Below are 23817 nucleotides of genomic sequence, written 5' to 3'. Positions count from 1 at the left end.
TGGCCACCCAGCAGCCACCTTATGCCGGGGGAGGAGCGGTTGAATGACTTGGTAGAGAAATTGATTTTTACAGAACGAAGGGCAAGCGTGGAGAGAAGAGAAAGCTTGAAAATAAACTCTCCTATCATTTGGCCAGTTTCCGGACTATGCGCAAAGATCTAAGTCTTTGAAATATGGGAACCTCTTAGGTTGCTAAGTCAGGTGCCAGAGGACAAGGGCAGTGTTTTGTTGTTTGTGTTTGTTTTCGTTTTTGTTTTTAAAGCCCAGGAGTCTGGACAGGCCACCTGCTAGGCATTTGGGAGGGACCAAAACCAGAAAGCTGAGCATCCCAAACTTTTCTTTTGGGAGAAGGAGGAGTTCCGGAGCCCGCCGGTGGTGTGGGATCTGGAAGTCCCAGGAGCTGCGGTTCAGTCTTTGGAGAGGGTATCCCAGAGCACAAGGCAGTTGGGAACCCAATCAGGGTATTCCAAGGCCAGGGGGCAGTACGGGAACCTGGTGGAGGTCCTCTAGCCAAGGGCTGTGTGGGGTTGCTGGAGCCTCTGTAGGTACCACAGAGGCAAAACTTACCAGCAACAAATCTGATGGGTGTAGAGCAACAGTATCTGGAACTGGGAAAATGGTCTTTTGGTCTGGAGCTCCATGAGAAAAAGTAAAGAAGGGAGAGTGCTGGTTCATTAAAGGATGGCCAGCCAGAAGTCTCTTCAGGCAAGAGACCAGACCACAGTTATCCTCCCAGGTCTATAGCATTGAATGTTAAAACATATATAGGGATAAAGAAAAACACAACAGTAGAGTCCAGAACAGATTCTTTAATTGGAGTGAGGCCTGAGGAGGACTGACCTGGAGATAGTCTACAAGTAGAGTCAGAAGCCCTCTTCCTTTACAGACCAGGGACTTTTTATGGTGCATTGGGAGAGAGGGAGAGCAAGGCAGTTATTTATTTCTCTGATTGGTGGCTTCAACAGTGGGGCAGGACAGGTAAATTTATAGGACTGGTGGCAGGAGAGTGGTTAGAGGCATTTTCCCCACCTTCCTGAAGTCCTTTTTTTCTCGACCTTCTGAACCAAATTTGAGTACAATTCTGAATCGGTTTGGAAAAATGGCTTGTTTTATTACTGCAGGCTGACCTCAGGGGCATTCTACCTCTGAGCTACATCCTAGCCATATTTTATTTTGTGTCCCTAAGTTGTTGAAGCTGGCCTCATACTTGTGATCCTCCAGCACTGTCCAATAGGCTGGAGCCCCTGATGGAACAAAGGTCAGAAAAAGGAGGAAATGGCCCATGGCCCGAAAGCAGGCTTTTTCCTTCCTGGGTGGAAGTGCTCCTGCTCTTGCCTAGGGATACTGGACTTTAACTTTGTTCTTCCAACTGAACTCACGAGCTACTTCTCTGGGGAAGTTTCCCTGCCTTCCCTTCTGAAACTGGGACTGCATCATCGGCCCCTTCTGATTTGAGTCTGCAGCATCTGGAACTGGCCACCTGCTGGTTCCCTAGGCTCTCCTGGTACAGGCTGCTACTTGGAACTACACTGTTTCTGAGTGTAGGCCAATTTGATAAATCCCCTTTTAAAGTATATATAACTGGTGAATTCTGTTACTCTAAAGAACCTTGACTGATACACTGCCAAAGAAAAGAATTATGTGTAAGGGACTATTATCACAGAGGTACAATGGTGAGTGTGATGACAGATGGGAATAATTGGAGGGAGTTGGAATGTTCTAAGTCATGGGAAAGGAAGTCTTTACCAAGGTTTCTTTTTTACAAGGTGCAGATACAGCCTCCATGGAAGAAAGCAAGGAAGAGCTAGAGAGCAGGTATTGATGCAGATTTGATGAGAGAACACTGAAATAGACTCAAGGGAAGAGAAATGTAATTCTGGAAGTACTGGACCTGGTCCCATGTGCCAGCACCGGGGCAGAGTCAAATCTGAAAGAACACGATGGCTAGAGGCAGGGATGCTGGGAAACTGAGGGCCTTAGACAGTCCCTGAATGTTTAATTCTAATTTTATTCCTTATTTATTGCAGTAGTTCATTGGCCCCCAGGTTCCTTTCTTTTACTTCCTGGATGACATTATTAAGTAGTGAGAAAAGAAATAAATTAAGAGGCCTAAAGATGGCATAGAAAAGGAGGAGTAGGAACAAAACAAATTCAGAACAGTGGTCTAGTACTCCTGGCACTATCACTTTTAAGCTATGTGAACTTAAGAAAATTTCAAAATTTAATGAGCCTCTCATTCTTCATAATCAAAGCAGATTTGATAAACTGTCTGCTGTTCACTGGCCCATATTGTTCTTGTGAATTAGGAATGGCAGTAAATGTATTTAATTTATAAAATAGACCCAGCCCACTGTCTGGCGCATATGGGGTTTTGATAAATTTCAGTTGCTATTATAGTCTTGACCCCAAACCTATCAATGTCCTCATTAGCTTAATTGCTGTTTTGTATTATCCATGAAATGCCAGAGAATTTGTACCCACTTAGATATAGCACACAATATCAAACAAACTGATGCTTAGAAATTCAAATACTCACTGTACAAGTTTTTTAAAATATGTTATTGATTGTGTGGGGGGAGGAAGCCTTAACCTTATATTATGCAACTCAAATATCCTAAATATTCTATCAAGGAATACTTCAGTCTCTCTCTTCTACCTAAACCAGCACCTCTATTTGAAATTATTTCACCCCTAAAAATCTAATTTTAGTTTAGAGTTTAGAAAATTACATACAAAATAACCTAATTTAAATTCCCACTTAATGGATAGGCCTTGGTTCTTCCAACTCAGGACAATGACTGCAAGCACAGTGGTTTCTGCAAATTACATCTAAGTATCACCTTTATTTCTCAGACACTCTCTTTGGCATCATGTTTTGTGCATTGTGTTTACTTTAACTGAGACAAGACAAATGGACATATTCCATTAATACCCCAGGTGGAGATTTATCTCTGGTTTACCCATGATCTAAAAGTATCTTCTAAAAGCAGTTTTTCTTTCCATACTTTAGTCTCTCAAAAGTGAGACACACTGAGCCGGGCGTGGTGGCACACTCCAGCATTCAGGAGGCTGAGACAGGAGGACTGCGGTGTGTGGATAGCTTCAGCTACTTAGTAAGGCCTCCCAGAACTGTGAGACTGTGAAACATAAATATGTGTTAAGGGCATTGCTTTGGTTATATATAGAATGTCTCCCAAAGAATGCATGTGTTAATGTTCAAAGTTGATACAATTAAGTCATAAGAGTTGCAAGGGATTTACTGGTAGTAACCTAGGCAGGTAGGTGTAGCTAGAGGTTGTGGGTCCCCAGGTTGTAGCCTTAGGGACTATGCTTGTGTCTTTGAATCCCTTTGTTCTCTCTTGATTCCATACTCCAGGAGTTGAGGGCAGAGCCTTACTCTCCTTCTCTTGATTTCTGCTGCCATGTGTTGAGGTCTGAAGAACCAGCCTCACACGGACTGAACCCTGAAATCTCCCAATATTGTGATCAAATAAACCTTCCTTCCCCTAAGTTGCATGGTCAGTTGTATTGAATTACAGCAATGAGACAGTTGACTGTAAAAAGGAATACCAGTGCTCTCTTTCACTACCATGTGAGGACACAATGAGAAAACTATAGAAGAGGAAGAAAGCCATTACTAAAAACCTGACCTGAGCCGGGTATGGTGGCATACACTTGTAATCCCAGTACTTGGGAGGCTGAAACAGGAGGATTGGAGGTTCTTGGCCAGCCTCAGCTACTTAGTGAGGTCCTGTTTCAAAATAAAGAATAAAAGTATGGCTGAGAATGTAGATCAGAGGAAGAAGAATATCTCTGGGTTCAATCCCCAGTACCCCCCCACAAAATACAACAATAAAAATAAAACATGACATGGTCTAGCCTCCAGAACTTCAAGAGATAAGTGGTTGTTGATTAAATCACCTATGATAATGTGTTATAGTAACCTGAATTAAGACACTCACCATTTTTCTTTCATAATGGCTACTCTAAGAACATACTTTCCATAGGCAGATATCATTCCTGTTCATTTTAGCATTTCAGGTATGAACACAGCTTTCTAAAGAGCAAATCCTCAATTACTGCTTGAGAAAAAAATAAGCCTCTGACCAAGAGTTCTAAAGTATTATTATTTAATGACTCCTGTATTTCTAAATAAATATATCCCAGTTTAAAAAAACAAATACAGTGATAAATGAAACAGCCAATTTTAATCTTTTATTGTTTTCTCCCTTTGTTGACACCAACTTTTACAATGCTATGTTCTTTCACATTTCCTAAGAAATGCCTAATTTACTGCCATGCTATCTTGTTCTAAATCACTGAATATAATGAAACATTTCCAAATTTGTTTTACAGAGGAGTAAAACTGTTGTTCTTAAATTTCATTCACATCAACCAATATTTGAGCAATGTTGTTCTTAAAGCTATATGCTGAAAGTACTTTAACTGTATGATAATAGTAATATTTGTTTTTTGCAGGTCTGGGGATGGAACCCAGGGGCATTCTACATCTGAACTACACCCCCTGCCCTAATTTTTATTCTTTATTTTGAAACTGGGTGTCACTGAGTTGCAGAGGGCCTCACTAAGTAGCCGAGGCTGTCCGCAAGCCATGATTCTCCTGTCTCAGCCTCCCAAATGCTGGCATTACAAGCGTGTGCCACCATGCCCAGCTCAGTATTTTTTAAAGTTATTGAGGAACACAAAACAAAGTAAGAAAATAATATTAGATACTATGCTATCTCCAGACCCACCCTAACCTTCCATTACTTAAAATATGGAAAAAAATTTACAGCAAAAAAGTGATGAGTGACTGAAATTTTACTGGGGGGAGGAGGAATAAGTGGACAAGACCCTGGAACGTGCACTGATTATGGCACGAATACGAGCTCTAGCTGCAGCTCTGGCTTGAGCTCTCTCTTCTTCATCTCTCAGTGCCTCCTCATACCAGGGCTGGAAGGTACTGGGGATGGTATTATGAACCTTGGCTAAAAACTCTAGGACTTTCATTTTACTGGTTTCGGCATGGGCTCTTGGGCCCCACAGAAATTCATAGCGTGGAGGATCACTGTTGGGCACCCGTCGATACTCTAGGTACTCCTCTTTCACTAAATCTTTGGTGATAAGCTTCCTGGGCTCACCAAAGATGAAATGCTCTCTCCCTTTGTATAACCCCATTACATTCAATATTTTCCATATTTGCTCCTCAGGGGCACGGTTGCCCCTTGTGAATATCACACCCAGAATGGTCATCAGCAGGCCTGTCAGGGGCATGCCCCCATCATCATACAGCCTTCCATCATAGGTTAGTTCCAGTTTGTTGATAAGGACAAAGATGTGCTTGTAGGGATCCATTTCTTTCATGTCAAGGCCAAAGATCAGCTCCAGGTATTCAGAAGCCTTTTTTAGGATCTCAAAGAAGTGGCTTTTGTGTATTTGGATTATATTTTTTAGCATTTCTGCCTTCGTGATGGGCTCTTTCATCTCATACTTGTACAGCAGGTAATGCACCAATATAATAACTTTTTCATCTAAAGAGCTTCTGGGCAAGGGCCCAGTAGCAACCTGGCTTTGTAAGGATCTTGGCCTTTCTTCCACTTGGTTTTCACTTTCATTCGATCTTCTGTATGAAGCAACAGCAGCAGTAGTAGTGGTAGGTGGGGCTTCCAACGGCATCCTAGGATTGCTGGTTGTTTCAACAGCACCTGACCTCTGGGAGTTACCCTTGAAATTAGAGGAGACATTAGAAGAGATAGAGAAGGGAGACTCTCCTCCCACTCTTGCTCTGGCCTGAGCACCCACCAGATTTGTGGGCTGTTCTCTGGCCTGGCGACGTTTCTTGCGAGTACGGAGCTTGCTCTTCTGACCACGAGGCATGATAGTTTTATATGGGGAAACAGGCAGACAAACAGATCACTCTGAAACCTACAGGAGAGAGGATGAGATGGTTGGGCCATCTGAGCTGGAAGACAACTCCTTAACTTTATTGAAGGATGTCTCTGTAGTTTACCTTGAAGTCACTGCTCTAGAAACTCAAAAAAATGCCTATTCTCTGACATTCCTGTCTTCTGAGGACCCTGTGAAAATAGCTAAGGTATGCCTTAGGTTGCTAGTTTTCAGATATGCCTGGGACTTACTGTGATTTACAACAGTGACTTTATTCTGGGGTTGGTGGTCTTTCTCTCCGTTCACATGAAATATATCATCTTAATACTGGCAGGACTAAGGATCCTTCTGATCTAGTGTTTTGATAATGATCCCTCATTTAAAAATTCCCATCTCTTTGAGATGCCAGAAGATGAACTAAGGAAAGCCTCATCTGATCACACCTGCCTAGAGACACAGAAGGATGAAAGTACAAGCTTCGTGGGACTTTCTCAATGTGGGGTCAATTAGTATTCTCAGTCCTCATGCAGTGTTCTCCCCTTCACTTCTGGTAGGGCATAGGACTCCTCCCTTTTCTGACCTTAATCCTATCTACTCTGAGAAAAGCACTCATATCCCTAAAGACCCTGAAGAGATGTTAGGAATGCCACAATATATCTGCTCTTGGTTCATTCAGGTCTGAAGGCATGGGTAGCTCTGTCTAAAATGGGGTGGGCAGTTACTTTAGCGCTCACTCAGGGTCTTCACAGTGACTTCCAGAAGAGCTTGGGACCTCTTCCTAATAATGACTGCATGGTTGAGGCTTTGTAAGGCCCCCTTTGTTAGGAAAGGTGGTTTCCTGAAACCACATTCAATAGCCTCACTGAATCCTTGTAGAGAGAGGGATTACTCTTATGCTGACTTAACTCTTGCTCCCATTCTAAGGCATTCACTTCCCTAAAACAGGAGAGGCAGAAGTCTGGCTGTGGGTCTGTGAGGTCCCCATTGCCTCAAACATTTGCTCAAGGTCTCTGCCTTTACTATTAGAGCCTAGGAACTCTCCCTCTGCTGGTCTTAAGCCAATACCATGGTCTATTACCCTTGCTCTTTTCAGTCTCCTCAAAAGAACTCAGAAACTACTTGGAGATCGCTGTTAAATCAGTTACTCTGTGTTGTTTTAGATGAAACAGAAAGTAGACAGACAAAAATATTGTGGGTCTAGGGCCAGCCTGAACAATTTAGTTACACAGTTTCAAAAATAAAAATGGAGCCGCGTGTGGTGATGCACTCTTGTAATCCCAGCATTCGGGAGACGGAGGCACGGACAGCTCCAGCTACTTAGTGAGACACTTTGTAACTCAGTGAGTGTTTCAAAATAAAAAGACTAGGCGACCGAGAAAAGTGGGGCTTAAGAGTCCCGCTAACAACCAATCTCCATTACCACAAAAAGAGCGCCTTTCATAGCCAGAAAACACCATCACCAGAAAAACAAAAAAACCACCAGGCTCCAGAGAGAAAGCGGACTGAGAACAGAGCTCAGGGCCACAGAGGAGACACACGCGCCCGAGGACGTGGCAGCAGCGCCATACTGCCGGCGGCAGTGGCGCACTTAGCGGACGGCTACAGCAAGCCGAGGTGAGCCAATGCGGAACAGCCAGGCGGGATCTTTCGGCGCAGACAGCATTTAAAGCTCCCAGTGGCTGAGCTCAGCACACGCTGCAGGGATTCAGAGTGGAAATCAAAACCAGAGAAGAAAAAATACGCCAGCCTCATGGCCGAGGGCGTGGCAGAGACGCCATATTGCCACCGGCGGCGGCAGCAGCAGTGAATTCACCGAGTCCAGTACAGCTACATCTACGTACTCAAGAACAGTGAGTCAAATTGCGGGCCACAGAGGAGAAATCCCAGTATTGTGCCTCCTGGGACTTGACCCAGTGAGGGAGTGGTGGTGGCAGAGATATCACACCATAGGAGAGCGTGCAACCTGGCACCCCCCATAGTTTAAAGCAGCCTCTATCGACTCCCTGGGTCGGAGACTCTGTGATACAACCCAGTAAAGGAGTAGTAGGGTCTGAGATAATACAGACTCGAGATCCAGAGCACCTTAAGTGAAGCCATAGTGACCCAAGGGAAGAACCCAGAGAAGGCACAAACCTCCGAAATCATGGGAAAGAGGAATAACACTGAAGTAATGAATGTGCACAACCCCACAACATCAGAACCTGATAAAACAGAAAATCAGAGATTTCTAGAAGATCAAATCAGGAAAATAACTGTAGAAATAATAGAGGTGCTTCGAAAAGAACTCAGAGAGAACCAAAAAGAGATAAAGGATGCAATTAATGAAGTAAAGGCCTCAATTCAAAGCACAAACAACCGATTAGACCACATGGAGAACAGAATCTCGCTCTTAGAAGATGAGCAATCCAAAAATGAATGCATAGTTTCTAATCTAGAAAAAGATATCCAACAGCAGGAATCTGACATTGAAGAAATATGGGCCCATCTTAAGAGAGCTAACCTAAGAATAATTGGAATAGAGGAGGGAAAAGAAAGTGAAACCAAAGGGATCAACAATCTCTTCAAGGAAGTAATAGCAGAAAATTTTCCAAATATAGAGCAAGAGGTTGATACACAGATCCAGGAAACTTATAGAACTCCCTTTAGACAGGATCCGAGAAGAGGATCCCCACGCCATATAATTGTCAAAATGACCAATGTGGAAGCCAAGCAGAGAATCTTAAAGGCAACAAAAGCAAAGGGCCAAGTGACATTCAGAGGCAAACCAATTAGAATCACTCCAGACTTCCCAAACCAAGTCATGAGAGCCAGAAGGGCTTGGAGTAACATATTCCAAACTCTGAAAGAAAACAACCTCCAGCCAAAAATTTCCTATCCAGCAAAACTTTCTATCAAATTAGATGGAGAAATAAGAAGCTTCCATGACAAACAGAAACTGAAGGAATTTATGTCTTCAAAACCAGCGCTAGAGAAAATACTCAAAGAGATTAACTACAAAGAAGAAATAGGTAACACTCACCAGAACCAGAGAAACAAGAGTTTCCATCCAACAGACAACTAAGATTGGTTATCTGTGGAGATTCATTATTTATGTTAGTCTTTTACCTATCTCTAAGTTGTATTGTTTGCCTTTATTGTTGTTAATTTTTAGGATTTCTAGTTGGAATATTAATATACCTTCAGATATAGCATTTGGAAATATTTTATCCAATTCTATTAGTAACTTTTAACTCTGTTTACATTGTCTTTGGATATACAATATTTTCTTTTATTTTTTAGGGAGTTTGTATATTCTTCTGTTGCCTGTGCCATTGAAATCATATCCAAGAAATCGCTGCCAATTTCAATGTTGGGAGGTTTTATGACCCAGATTTTCTCCTAAAAGTTTATAGTCTTAAGATTTATATTTAGGTCTTTTATCTAGTTTGAGTTAATACTTGTATGTGGGATTAGGTAAGGGTCCAATTTTATTCTTTTCCATGTAATTATTATTTTTCAACAATATTTAGTTAAAAGATTATTATTTCCACCACCAAATCTTCGTGGAAACCTTGTCAAAAATAACTTGACAATATAGGGAAGAAGTTAGCTCTAGGCTTGTATTTAACTCCAATGGTCTATATATCTGCCTTTAGAACAGTACTACACTGTTTCAATTATTGTAGCTTTATATGGTTTGAAATCAGAAAATATACATCTTCTAGCTTTGTTTTTGCTTCGAGATTGTTTTGGGTATCTAGAGTCCATATTCCATATCAGGATAGATTTTTTCTGAAAAATAAATATATGATAGTTTCACCTAAAAAAAAGAAAAAAATATTCTCTGGTAAGAAAGAAAGCAAAAAGAAATATTGAAATGTTATCTTTAAGACATCAAAAGCTTGGTATCAGACAAATGAAACTGTTATGTGAGATTATCATTTTTAATTTTGGATAAATTGCTGTAATACTAGATGTCAACCACTAAACCAAGCATGGGAGGGAGGGATGGGAAGAGAATGGGGTGGGGATCGGGTGGGGGCTGACTGGACGATGTGTGCATGTATGTCTACAAAAGTTTGTATCCCACTATGATGTATGAATACAGTGCACCAATAAAATAAAATTTAAAAAAAGAGAAGAAATAAAGAAAAACCTTTTGGAAGTTAATAATAACAGCTGAAACTAAAGCCAATATAAGTATCAGATGACAAAGTTAAGATTATTTTCCAGAAAGGAAGGAAAAAGCAAAGAAGTAGAAAAAAGTTGTAAGAAACACAGTCTCACTGAAGTTGCTGAGGCTGGCCTCAAACCAAGTCCTGGGATTACAGGCATGTGCCACCACAAAAAAAAGTGGAGGCTGGGCATGGTGGTGCACACTTGTTATCTGCCCCCACCCCCGGCTTGGGAGGCTGAGACAGGAGGATCGCACAGGTTCAAAGCCAGCCTCAGCTACTTAGTGAGGCTCTCAGCAACTTAGTGAGATCCTGTTTCCAAATTAATATATATATTAGGTCTGGGAGTATAGCCCAGAGGTAGAAAGCCCCTGGGTTCCACCTCAATACCACAAAAAAGTGGTATTTTTTTAATCAGAAACCAGTAATCAAAAGCAATTTCTATTTAAGAATCAAGGAGACCAACTACGACTGACCACAACTAATCTACACCATTAAAGACTCTAACCCTGTGCTAAAAAAAAAAAAAAAAAAAAAAAAGACTAAAAAACAGGGCTGGGAGGTGTAGCTCAGAGGTAATATAACCCTGGATCCATCCCCAGTACCGCAAAAAAGAAAAATAAATAAATAAATAAATAAATAGAATAAAAATAGGGCTGGGGTGTAGCTCATAGAGGTACACTGCACCTGGGTTCTAGCCCCAATACTGCAAAATAAATAAATAAATAAATAAATAATAATAAAAAGGACTTGGCGTGTACTTTGGAAGTAGAATGCCCATGAGTTCAATCGCCAGTAAAAGACACACACACGCACACACACGAACAGAAAGGCAATAACTTGCTAGGAGACCTTCAATTCTGGGGTGGGCTGTTCTCTTACACCTAAGTAGAGTTTTACCTTAATTCCCAGTAAAGCTCCGCACATCTCTCTCAACTGAACAGAAGACAGCCATGAACCGCTTTGCACATGCGTCAAAGAGACTGTTTCTTCCCAGAGCGGAAGTTAGTGTGCGTCAGTTTGCGTCAGTGTGCGTCACATCCTTTCACACTACGGAGAGTCTCCCTGGACAGCCTTCAAGTGGTGTGGCGCTTTGATGTCCCTTCTACTCTGACCACAGTGGTGGAGGCGGCATCAGCGGCACCGGGGGGCAGGGGTGTTCTTCCTTAAGATCTTTATTCCAACTAGTAGGGGAGCCCTTTCTCAAATGATCTGAAACCAATACTTTAATCCAATCTCCACACCGGCCTCAATCTCTTCAGGAGAATTTAGAAACTACTCAGGGATCACTACATCAGATGATTCTAGTCTAGATTCTGCCAGAACTGACAGCAAGGGGAGAACTATCGGGGAGCCCTTCCATTCTGGAGCAGGCAATCTACATTCACCTAATTCAGGAATTTGTAGATTCTGTGGGACTGCCACTGTCCCGAGATGGAGGATTCCCTGAGAATTCACAAAGGGGTCGTTTATTGACTCTAGGCTAGAACTCCTGCCTCTAGTTACCAGGGTTATCATTAAATGCAGGTCTTTCCCACATCACCATTCAATATCCAGAAGGTAAAGGGGTTTCTGAGCCTCACAACCATGGGTGGGAGGCAGAGCTAATGGCAGCAATAAGTCACTGCACGGCTTCTTTGCCTTGGGTGGGTTTCTTCAAATAGCACATAACCTTCATCTTTGATTCTATTAACACTGTGGACCCTACTCTTTACAGGCTTGGTGCTGGAGTACCCAGGAGGGAAATTCAGGGGCAATTACTACTCAAAGTTGACTCGGGTAGCAGGGGTGGAATTCTGTGGGAAGACTCCCTTCTGCTGTAGAGAGTCTTCTCGGTCCTTTAAGTTGTTCAAGGCACCACCAGTTTTGCCTGTCTTCTCCCATCCTGGTGCCTTCTTCACTTTATATTGAACCATGTATACAGACTACTAACTATCAGTTACTCTGGGCTGAGGTGGTTTAGTTTGTGATCTCTTTCACAATTCTGGCAATTGATTTACTGCTTGGACATGTTGAAATCCCTCAGTAACTGTGGGATTTCCTATGTGGGCCTAATTCTATTTCCCACATATATTTATTTTTGCCAGATTCTTCCTTTTAAAAAGTAAAGAGAGATATTTTATTGACATATCAAAATTGTAAGCCATGCACTCAGAAGAATCATAGTGTTAAGACATTATTGCAGATTTACTACTGTTTAGAAATTAGAGATCAGGTTCATTTTCTGTTCAACCCCCTCTAAAAGCAGTGAAATAACAGTGAGACAAAATAGTTTCACAAAAAATTTTCTCCAAATTTAAAATCAATCAAATAAAATGCCTGTGAAAATATATAACCTTTTGGGGAACACATTTTAGTAATATTGGAAAATTTATAATCATCACATTTTCTACTACAATCCAATTTGCATTTTTCACATCTTTCTTATAAGAAAACAAGCATATTTGCCAAAGAATTCATATTCAGTGATATATAGTTCAGTCTTAATCATAATAGTAAATGGGAAACAACTTAAACATACTTTAGGAAGAGAATCATTAGCTTTTCATCACTGTGACCAAAATACCTGACAAGTACAACTCAGAAGAAAAAATGTTTATTCAAGCTCACAGCTTCAGAGGTTCAGTCAATGATCAATATGCCCAAAGGAAGAAACATCATGGTAGCAAGGCATAGCAGAGGAAAGCTGCTCAACTTCTGGCAGCCAGGAAGTGGGGAGAGAGAGAGAGAAAGAAAAAATATCCAAGGAAAAAATATAGTCCTCAAGGCCACACTCTCAGTGATCTACTTTCTCAAGCCATAGACTACCTCTGAACCTTGCTGCATTTTAGACAAGGCTTTCAACACATGAGATTTTGAGGAGGTATTCCAGATCCAAACCATAACAATGGTTAATTATTGCACTTATATCCTTTAGAAAACTTTTAAAGTTGCTTGGTAGCAACTTTAAAACGAAGTTGATCTGTGTACTCTAACAGAAAGTTCTTGCTTTCATTTTATTCAGTGATAAGGGTAAGAAGAGAAAAATTTGGTCATTGCTATACATGTATGTTAAAACTTTACAATGTGTTTTCCCACAGCATGTATGTAAGAAAAAGCCTAGAATACACTTAAAATAATACACTTCAGGTTTTAAATTGTACTTATATCTGGTAGGGGCTTAACTTCTGAGAAATGGAGTAAGGAAACAGGATTATGAATTTGGGTTTATTTATAATGTTAGAATTTGGGAAAGATGTAATAGCTATGCAATGTTGAAATAAACACTACTAGTGGATGCAATGCATGAAGCTTAATATCTGAAAGGCTTAATGTAATAAAAGTTTATTTTTGTGCACATAAAATCTGGTAAGGGTAGGTGGAGACTTCCACTGTCAGGTGCCTCCGAGATTGAGGCAGTTTTCATAATGTGGTTTCATACCTCAATATGGGATCTCCACATGTTGCTACCAAATAGACCAGAAAGAAGTGACATCCTGACTTTTAAATGCCTTGTCCTGAAAATTACAAAGATAATTTCTGTTCATATTTTGATGGGAAAAATAGTCACAATGTCCTTTCTAACTACAAAGGGACTGGGAATATAAGTCTTCTCATATGCCCCAGAACAATAGAAGGGCAAGAAGTAGATGGACATTAGAAATTTGTTATGAACTGTTACACAGCAGTTACTATGAAACAAAAAATAACTATTAAGAAAGTGACTATGAGCCACAAATAGTGGTACAAACCTGTAACCTAGTACTTAGGAGGCCAGGACATAAGGATCACAGATTCACAACCACCTCAGCAACTTAGCAAGGTCCTCAGCAACTTAGGGAGATCCTGTTTCAAAAAATAAAACATAAAATAGAGCTGGGCGTATAGCTCAGAAGTAGAATGCCTCTGACTTCAATCCAAACTACTACACACAGCCCAGCGTGGTGGCGCACGCTTGTAATCCCAGCATTCGGGAGGCTGAGACCAAAGTATTGAGGTTCGCGGATAGCTTCAGCTACTTAGTGAGGCCCTCTGCAACTCAGTGAGACCCTGCTTCAAAAATAAAGAATAAAAAATATGGCAAGGGGTGTAGCTCGAAGATCGAATGCCCCTGGGTTCCATCCCCAGACCCACCCCCCACACACATACACACAAAGAAAACAAAGTACTACACAAAAAAAAAAAATTTGACTTTGGAAATTTGTTGCCACAAACACCCCTTAATTCTTTTGAAATTTACCTTTTTTTTCTAGTTTATATTACAACCATTTTCAAACATGGGAATCACATCAATTTTAAAAGGACCATGTAAATCTTAGTAAGAAAGTTTAGCCCCTCATCACTGAATACCACCTTTCTTCACTGATCTTAGTAAAAACCTGAGTATATGGATAATTTTCTTCTTTTAAGTATATAGTTCAAATTATAATTTGTGAGTTGCTATTACCTACTACCTGATGAATATGACTGAATATATTTATTCAGGTGCCCTTGGGCACATGAAAAATCAGGATTTTACTCTGGGGCAGATACAGACGAGTCAGGAGGAGGATGGCGATTTTTTAAAATAATTTTTTATCAAAGCTGACATACCTATGAAGGAGTCATTTTCCCCATTTATGGTAAGCTGAATCTTTGTTCCTCAAAAATTTCCATAACCTTATTCCTGGAACATGAATACGTTATGGTACATAGGTAAGGGTACTCTGAACATACAATGACATTATGAAACTGAACATAAAGATATACTGGATTATTCACTTGGACCCAAGATAATGGCATGAGACTTTGCATGCAAAGAACTTTTTCTGACTGTACGTAGGAAAGAGATATAGCAAAGTGGGAAACTAGGTTCCAAGTGTGAGAAGGATTAAAAACTTGGAGACCTACATGCAGAAAATGGAGAGGCCTCTAGAAACTATGACAGCTCCAGCTGACAATCAGAAAGGAGACAGGACCTCAATCATATTACTGCAAATAACTGAATTCTGCAACAACTTGAATGAATTGAGATTTGTCTCCGAGCCTCATGATGAGAGGACTACCAGCTGAAAAGTTGATTTGAGCTTGTGATAAACTTAGTACAGAATCTAGGGAAAACTTCCCACCCTTCATACCTACAGAAATATAGATAATATATACAAAGGTAAGTATATGTTGTTGTAAACTTCTAAATATTTGGAAAGTTATTATAATAGCCATAGAAGACTATGACAACATCTTAGAATGACAGGGCTTGCAAGAATTCAACATTTGAAATGGTTTTAATACAGATATTTCCTTGGTACTTCCTCATCTAAACACTAAGGATGAAAGCTTTGGTTAGTGACCATGTAGTTAAGCTCTCTCGTTTGTGTATAGATTCAGTAACCAAATTAAAAAATTCATCAGATTAAGTTTGGCATGGCAGCACACACTTGTAATCCCAGTACTGGGAGGTAAACTGGGAGGATTGCGCATTCACAGCCAGCCTCAGCTACATAGTGAGGCCCTCTGAGACTTTGTAAGATGCTGTTTCAAAGTAATAAAATTAAAATAACATTGGGGTGTAACTCGGAGGTAGAATGCCCCTGTTCTCACTCTCCAGTACTGAAAAAAAATAGATCAAATTAAAACCACCTAACCAACTATTTGTCCAATTTTGTGTGTTCTAATACCTCCTCTTTACTTTGCATTGTATCTCTGCTTCAGGATAAAATATCAGTAAATTCTGAGCTGAACCAAAATTCTTCATACCTGTGGATCTGAAAACACTTTGCATGTGTAATAGAGGCACTCAGGAGATGAAGACATCTTCAAGCTTCAATATCCAACATGAACAATTACATGGAAAATGGGTTGTTGCTATCACAATAGGGTTACCATAAGGGGAAGGACCTTCAGTAAATTGGAATACTGTATGGCAGAGAGAAAGCATGGGAGTCCAGGCTATTCGTTCCTCTGGGAGGAAGGTGCAGGCTCCAGAAGAGGGTGCTGTAAAGAGCTGTCCAGCGGCTCAGTTCCAGATTAGAGAGGAAGGCACACTGGGGAGGACACAGGAGAAAGCTGCTGTAATGCAGGAAAGTGCTCAAACTGGACACAGGTGCTGGGAGCAGGGAATTCAGCTCTCAAGGATCCCTTGGGCTAAGAGCAGGAGGACTCCAGGCAAATGAACTTCACTGTTTGATTCTCATTTTAAACTTTCTTTTTTAGGTCAGCTTTGGTATTTTAGCTACAATGTCTTTTCACTGTCTGATGGTTAAGTACTGAGAAGAGAAATGAATTAATAGATCCAAGGTTGGCCTTTATCTGGGAGGGGAGAAAAAGTGTGGGAGGTAGAGGAATTCAGACTAGGAGTCCAATCCCAGCCCTGTTTATTATGACCCATGTGAACCTAAGAAAGTTCTAAAGTTCTATATGCCTCAAATTTTTGTTCATCTGTGATGTGGGATTTATGCAGTCATTGCTCCCCAGTTTATATATACCATGTGAAGTCTGAATGTTGGAATGTAAGTATGTACCTGCACAGTTCCAGCACATATTGATTCTCAGAAAATTACCAGTTGGTAATACTATATTTCATCGAAAACTATCTGTTAATACTATATGTGATCAAAAACTATCAATCTCCCCCTCTTGAAAACTTTATTTTTGTACTAGGTGTTAAACCCAGGGTCATTCTACACTTGAGCTATACCCTCAGTTCTATTTTTGCAGATACCAGCAAAAGCCACGCCCTCTCGGCATCTGCATTATTATTATTCATGCAGTCCATAGGCAGAATCTCAAAGTGAGAAATAGCCCCGAGAGAAGGTGTGGTCGCTGGCCGAAAGTACTCTCCACTTTTAGATATTCTTTCATAACTATTATTCTTCTAGTATTCTTTTAACTCTCCACATGAATTGCTCCGGTGGTGTAAGATCAGGACTGTGAGAGAAACTGAGTCCGTGGAGAATAAAATTTCTGGTAATTTGTCCAAACCTCTAAATGTCCTTGGCTTTGTTCAGATGGAAAAAGAACTTAGTTAAAGATTAGATGCAGTGGTAGCATTCCAGTCAGTAATTATAAATGCAGATTTCCTCTCAATCGTTGACCCTCAACCTAATCAATAACTAACCTAGAGGGGGAGGCGACCCAATGCCTCCATTTACCTCTCTTTGTGATCCTGCCCAGATACAGGAAGACAAACGTTGAGTGTAACATCAAAGCAACCCAGTTTATGAGCAACTAATACTGCCCAATACAATGGAGCTGAAGGCTAGGAAGATTCTTGACCTTTACACCCAGTATGAGCCCTGCCCGAGATGGGAGGGGCGCCACGTAGCCCAGGAAAGGATATTGCAAAGGGTCTGGGACAGGAATATGGATTATTTATAAGATGAATAGGTTTCTAATAAGCCTATCGTTTGGGGAAAAGTGTTTCATAGCTAAGGAAGTATATCTGACAACTAAATGTAAATACTACATGGTATTTCTGGTGTTTGTCTGCCAAACTGTGTTGTGAGTGCTTAAGATTTCAGATTTTAGAGGGCAAGGCGGCAACACCTGGAAGAACTTTTTATCACATCCACCTGAATCGCCACATCCCCCCATGCCTGCCATATGGACTGAGCCCAAAACATGGAAAGTTCCAAGAAAGTTAAAGAAGATTCCCCAAAAAGCCTCCAAGCCTTGGGCGTGCCCATTTCTTCTGGAAGATTGCCCTTTGGAACTGCTTGTCTGCAAGATCTGGGAGAAGATCCGGAGTTAATCTCTTGAAAGCCAAAAGCCAGCTGAAAGCTGGACTAGATTTTTTTACCTTTGTTTACATGTCATTCATTATTGTTTCACAGTGATTGCATTCACTTCCTTTTCTCTTACTATTAACTTTACTGGTGAAGGGTATAAATTTTTCGGGGTTCTTGTAATAAAGTGTCATTAGCTCAAAAGGCTCTTGTCCATATCAGATTCTTCCCAAGAGCGCCGTCATTAGGGACTTAAAGAAATTTAGTCCCTAAAAGGGAAAGAATCACTGCAGATAAGAGGCTGCAGTATTTCACTCTATCCTTCCCCATCTTTACTGAGATCGACCACGAGTGAATTCGCGCCCCAAGTGGACTGAGTTGGTTTGTGGCATATTTTATTGCTTTTTATTTTGAAGCAGGTGATAAGTAAAATAAAAAATTAATGCAAGTAAAATAAATAAGTGAGTATGGCAGAGTGTGAAAAACACGAGAGAGGTCCGGTACACGTGGCAAGTAAAGTTTTAATGGCACGGCTCTCCCGGGGATCAGGGCGAGGCACCGTGGGGCCCGCGCGCCTGTCCAAAGCTTGAGGACGCGGGCTCTCCTTTTCAAGGTATGCATCTCGCGAGATGAGGGTTTACTCGCGGGAACGCCCAATTCTTGCGGAGGTTTCAGCCCCTCCCTTGCCCTGCAGAGGTCATGTGACACAAAGTCACATGAGTGCAGGACCCAACTTATCATCCCGGCCTTTTGATGGTAGGGATAACGGATGACGATTGAACCCTCTAGCTTCTTCCTGCTGTCAAGGGGCGTCGTCAGGGGCCCCAGGCCGGGAGGAGTCAGGAGTCCAGTCCCCCAGAAGGGGGTACAGGTGGGTGCATAGCTGCAGTGCGAATTGGAGGTTACCCTGAACAGCTTAGTGATGTGCACTTGAGGAGGCTTGAACAGGCAAGGGCTATTAAAGAAAAAAACAAATCATGAGATTGAGCAGGAGACCAAAAAGGAGACTGGCTTACTCAGTACCTGGAGAGCTACCCTGAGCTGGCAAAGAGGATGGAGGTTGAGGGATCCAGGAGCCGTCAGTCTTCAGCCAGGCTGAGTAGGGCCAGCGGCGGGGCCTGGTCTGGAAAGGTGCTCCCCCTGTGTTGAGGCACCTGGGGCTCACCCTTTTCCAAGGGCACTGTTCCAGTGGCCCTCCTGGCCGCACGCCGGGCACAGTCTGATTGGTGGGCGTGGCTTTGCCCCAATTCAGGCAGGCTCCTGGAGGTAGTCATCGTTGCAGTCCTCCACATCTAGGTGGCGCTCCAGAGGGCTGAGCCACCACCACCAGCTGAAGGGCAGCTACCAGGGATCTGCTTTTTGGCAAAGTCGGAGTGTACGCTCCATTTCCACCTGTTTCTCTCTGTAATTAAAACTTAGATGCCATGTTAAGGTTCTGTCAGCTGCGACGGACCTATACTCAAGAAGAGCGCGTCCTGGGGCTGGTGTCCGGCAAGAATGGCAACGCAGACTCCCCATGGAGAGAGGGTGTCGCCCCAGCCCCGGCCCGGCGTTTCCCACAGCACCTAGGACGCGCCCACACAGGCCGCCCAGCAAAACTGCAGTCTGGTGCGGGCCAAGATGGCGACTGTGACATCACCAGGCAGCGACTATGCACCATCACAAAATGGCAGCTGGCGGGAAAATAAATGGCAGCTGATAGGGGAGAGCATTTGGAGGGATACCAGACTGCTTATAAAAGTTCCTAACTATTCCTGGGCCACCACAACCCATATCCCAACTTGTATCAAGGCAGACAGGCTCTCAGGGCATCTGCTAGTATAAAGGTTCGACTTCCCATAATTGGTTCACGGGCGGAAACGAAGAACAGGAAATGGGCGTCCCCGATTTCCCTGCTCAATCGTTCGGAAACGGAGGTTAAGAGATAGGGAAGAACGTCTTCATTCCTTCTCAAAACCGGAGGATGACCTGGTCATCCGCAGGGTGATCCCAGTGGACCAGGGGACAATGGGTCACCAAGCGCTTGGATTTTGGGGTCCCAGTGGACCGGAAGACCCAAGTCCGGAACCTGCTAACCAAGGGAAGGAGGCAGTTTACCGGAGTGAAGTGTTGCCAGCCAGTGCTGGCTGTGACAGAAGCGCTGAGAAGCTGCTGGGGGCGCGGTGGAGCTGGGGCACGCAGATGCTGGTGGCTGGTGTGGATGGCACTGACAGCTGGCGCAGGCGGGATCAAACGGTGGCACGCAGGCGGCATGGCTTGCCCAGTTTGCGGTGTGGAGACAAAATGGCTTCCAGGCATGCGGCAGTCGCTGAGGCTGGGCCCCGAGGAGCACCGCCAGTGAGCCTGGCTTGGGCAGGCGAAACGGAGCAGCAGCAGCGAGTAGAGCTACGCCTGGCACGGGTGACTGTGGCAGACACCGAAGCCGGCTATGTGCCGCCCAATGAGCCTGGCTCGGGGCGGGAGGGGCAAATCGGCCAGAGGTCCCGGTGGTGACTGGAGCGCCGAGCTGGAACGGCGGTTTTAGGAGGTCCAAGCAGCAGGCAGAGGTCCTGGCCCATGCAGGAGGTCGGCAAGCAGAGCAGGTGCCAGCATCACCCAAGGAGCCTGGCTCGGGGCGGGTTGAACTGGCAGCCTGGCGGCCGGCGGAGCCTGCACGCCCCGGCAGTGGTGGCTGCGGCTGCGGTAGCAGTGAAAGATGGCCGTCGGCGCTCCAGAAGAGAGCACGTGGGCAGGAAAAGATGGCCACTGGCTCTCAGCAGAGCGCAGGGCCGGAATGATGGCCGCAGACTCTCAGCAGAGTGCGGGATCAGAAAGATGGCCACCGGCTCTCAGCAGAGCGTGGGGCCAGAAAGATGGCCACCGGCTCTCAGCAGAGCGTGGGGCCGAAAAGATGGCCGCGAGCTCTCAGCAGAGCTCGGAGCTGGAAAGATGGCCACCGGCTCTCAACAGAGCGCGGGGCCAGAAAGATGGCTGCGAGCTCTCAGCAGAGCTCAGGGCTGGAAAGATGGCCGCGGACTCTCAGCAGAGCCCGGGGCGGGAAGAAGGCCGCCAGCTCTCCTGGAGAGCGCGAGGCTGGGGAAGAAGGCTTACGGTCCGGGCAGGCATGGGGCGGCAGCGGCGGCAGTGGTGGGAGCAATGCCTGCAAGCGGAGCGCTGGTATGGGACCTCACAGTCGAGCTGCTGGTGGGTTGGAGAGTCCGGGGCTCAAAAAGAGAGTGAAAATAAAAGAGAAAACAGAAAAAAAAAAAGGAAAAAAATGGGGAGGGACCCAAGAGTTCTCCCGGTTCGGCACCAAATGATAAGTAAAATAAAAAATTAATGCGAGTAAAATAAATAAGTGAGTACGGCAGAGTGTGAAAAACACGAGAGAGGTCCGGTACACGTGGCATGTAAAGTTTTAATGGCACGGCTCTCCCGGGGATCAGGGCGAGGCACCGTGGGGCCCGCGCGCCTGTCCAAAGCTTGAGGACGCGGGCTCTCCTTTTCAAGGTATTCATCTCGCGAGATGAGGGTTTACTCGCGGGAACGCCCAATTCTCGCGGAGGTTTCAGCCCCTCCCTTGCCCTGCAGAGGTCATGTGACACAAAGTCACATGAGTGAAGGACCCAACTTATCAGCAGGGTCTCACTAAATTGCTGAGACTGGCCTCGAGCCTGAATTGCTCTTGTCTCAGCCTCCCAAGTACTGGGATTATGATGTATGCCACCACAGCTGGCTTAGAAACTTTATTTTTAATTCTGAAAATGTCAAGGGAATATGTAGTTCCCTAGAATGTGGCATACCAAATGAGCCCAAATGCTTCTAAGCAAACAAAAGTCACTTACTGCTTGTATGGTAGATTTGGAAAATCTTTCATAGATAGATGCAACTCAAATATCCTAGAAAATGTGTTCAAGATTCTCTTATTCACTCTCATCAAAACATCTATTCTTCAGCTTTATGTTTGTCAAATTATACCTAGGAAAACCTAGTTTAAATACCCTATTAGAAAAATGGACTCTGCTCTGGTACGAATGTTTCTTCCAAAAATACAAATGTTGAAAATAACTCCCCAGTACAATAGTTTTTGGAGATGGAGCCTAATCAGAGATAGACCATGGGGTTTTTTGCAGTCTTGAGTGGATTAATACCACTCCTCTGGCAGTGTTATATTTTTTTAATGAGAGTGTGTTCAGCCTCCTTTCTCTCCATCTATCATCTTCTGATCTTCTGTCACCAGATGATGTAGCAAGTAGGCCCTTTGCAAATGCTGGAACCTTAATCCTGGACTTCCTAGTTTCTAGTACTGTGAGAAAATATGTTTCTTCTCCTTATAAGTTACTGTTTCTGGTATTCTGTTACTACCAATATCACCAACATATATTGGGAGGGAGTAGTGGGGAGTAGGGTGGGATGCAGAGGGAAATACAACCAACTGATGTGTGAATGGATGATTGTATAACTTTAAACCTCACTAAAACATATAATTGCAATGTACCAATGAAAGTATAAAATAAAATTTTAGAAGTATATTTTTAAATGAAAAAAAAAATCTGTCTTTCCCAAGCTGGAGCAAAGAGTGTCAGTGGGTTGGTTTCTGAGCACCCATGTCTAAATAGTATTACACTAATTGCACAAAACCTCACTGGAAATATTATGCATAGAACACAAGTTTGTTTACTGTTGGGGCATGTGCATACAGCGCCTAAAGAGATGCAGCCTCCCTCGGCCTGAGCGGCCTGTATGCTAAGCCTAATTTACTAGCGCAGTATCATGATCCAAATCACTAAATACTATGGAGATTTTCCCAATTTGATTTTCAAAATAAGTCACTTGCTCTTAAATCTCATAGAAAGAAAGTTTGAGCAATGCCATTCATAAACTTAGATTCTAAAGCTATTCTAACTTTCTAAGTAAACAAAAATATCTTAAATGAACTATTAAAATAACCACATCTGACACAAATGCAAATATGTTATACACTGTATTGTCTGAAGCTCCACCTTGACCTTCCATTACTTAGAATGTGGACTTCTCTTTTCAACTTCATGGTGAAGAATCTGCTTTAGATCTTACTAAGGATGAGGAGTGATTTTGGACGTGGTCTTGGAACGTGCATTGGCCACAGCACTAATACGAGCTTTGGCTGCAAGTCTGGCTTGGGCTCTTTCTTCCTCATCTTTCAGTGCCTCTTCATACCAGCATGGGAAGGCTGTAGGAACAGACTCATGGATCTTGGCCAAAAACTCAAGGACTTTCATCTTGCTGGTTTCACTGTGAGCTCTTGGACCCCACAGAAATTCATAGCGTGGAGGATCACTATTGGCTATCTGTCGACATTCCAGGTATTTTTCCTTCACTAAATCATTGTTTATAAGCTTCCTGGGATCCCCAAAAAGGAAGTGCTCCTTCCCATCGTAAAACCCCATCATGTTTAACACTTCCAAGATTTGCTCTTCAGTGGCACTGTTGCCCTTTGTGAAGATCACACCCAGGATGGTCATCAGTAGGCCGGTTCTGGGTACACTTCTGTCATCACTCAGCCTTGCATCAGAGTTTGGTTCTAGTTTGTTGACAAGGACATAGATGTGCCTGTTGGGATCCACCTTCTTCAAGTCAAGGCCAAAGATCAACTCCAGATGTTCGGAAACTCTCTTCATTATCTCGGGGAAGTCGTTCTTACGAATTCGAACTACATTTCTTAGCAGTTCTGCCTTTGTGATGGGCTCTTTCATTTGATACTTGTACAGTAGATAATGCACCAACATCACTACCTTCTCATCTAGAGGGTTTATGGAGAAGTACTCAGTGTTGACTGGGTCTTGTGTATATCTTTTTCTTTCCTTGTCGTTGTTCTCTATATCTTCATTTGATTTTGAGTGTGTAATATCTGTTGTGGTAGTGGTAGTGGATGAGCTTCTGTCAGGACATTGGGGACTGCTAGATGTCCCAGCAAGTATATTTTTGCAATGAGCACATAAGGAGGAAGGATACTCATCATAATCATCTTCGTCGTCTTCTATAGTAGCCCAAATACTCAAGAAATCTTCAGGCTCTTTTTGGAATTGACGACGCTTTTCCCGGGCACGCAGTTTGCTTTTCTGACCTCGAGGCAT

The 23817-nt window shown here is 43.1% G+C and overlaps 1 protein-coding gene across 1 annotated transcript; it reads right to left on the bottom strand.

Annotated features, from left to right (window-relative positions):
• Positions 1 to 256: 256 nt before the first annotated feature.
• Positions 257 to 23817, bottom strand: LOC308278823 (melanoma-associated antigen E1-like; the record flags this gene model as incomplete). Its single annotated transcript, XM_080718835.1, has 4 exons — positions 257 to 539; positions 4826 to 5880; positions 15756 to 15819; positions 22778 to 23817. 4 exons carry the CDS (start codon positions 23815 to 23817, stop codon positions 257 to 259), a joined length of 2442 nt encoding a protein of 813 aa, XP_080574961.1.

The sequence above is a fragment of the Muscardinus avellanarius genome, assembly GCF_963383645.1.
Source record: "Muscardinus avellanarius genome assembly, chromosome: X".
NCBI lineage: Eukaryota > Metazoa > Chordata > Mammalia > Rodentia > Gliridae > Muscardinus > Muscardinus avellanarius.
This window is presented reverse-complemented; position numbering and strand designations above follow the sequence as displayed.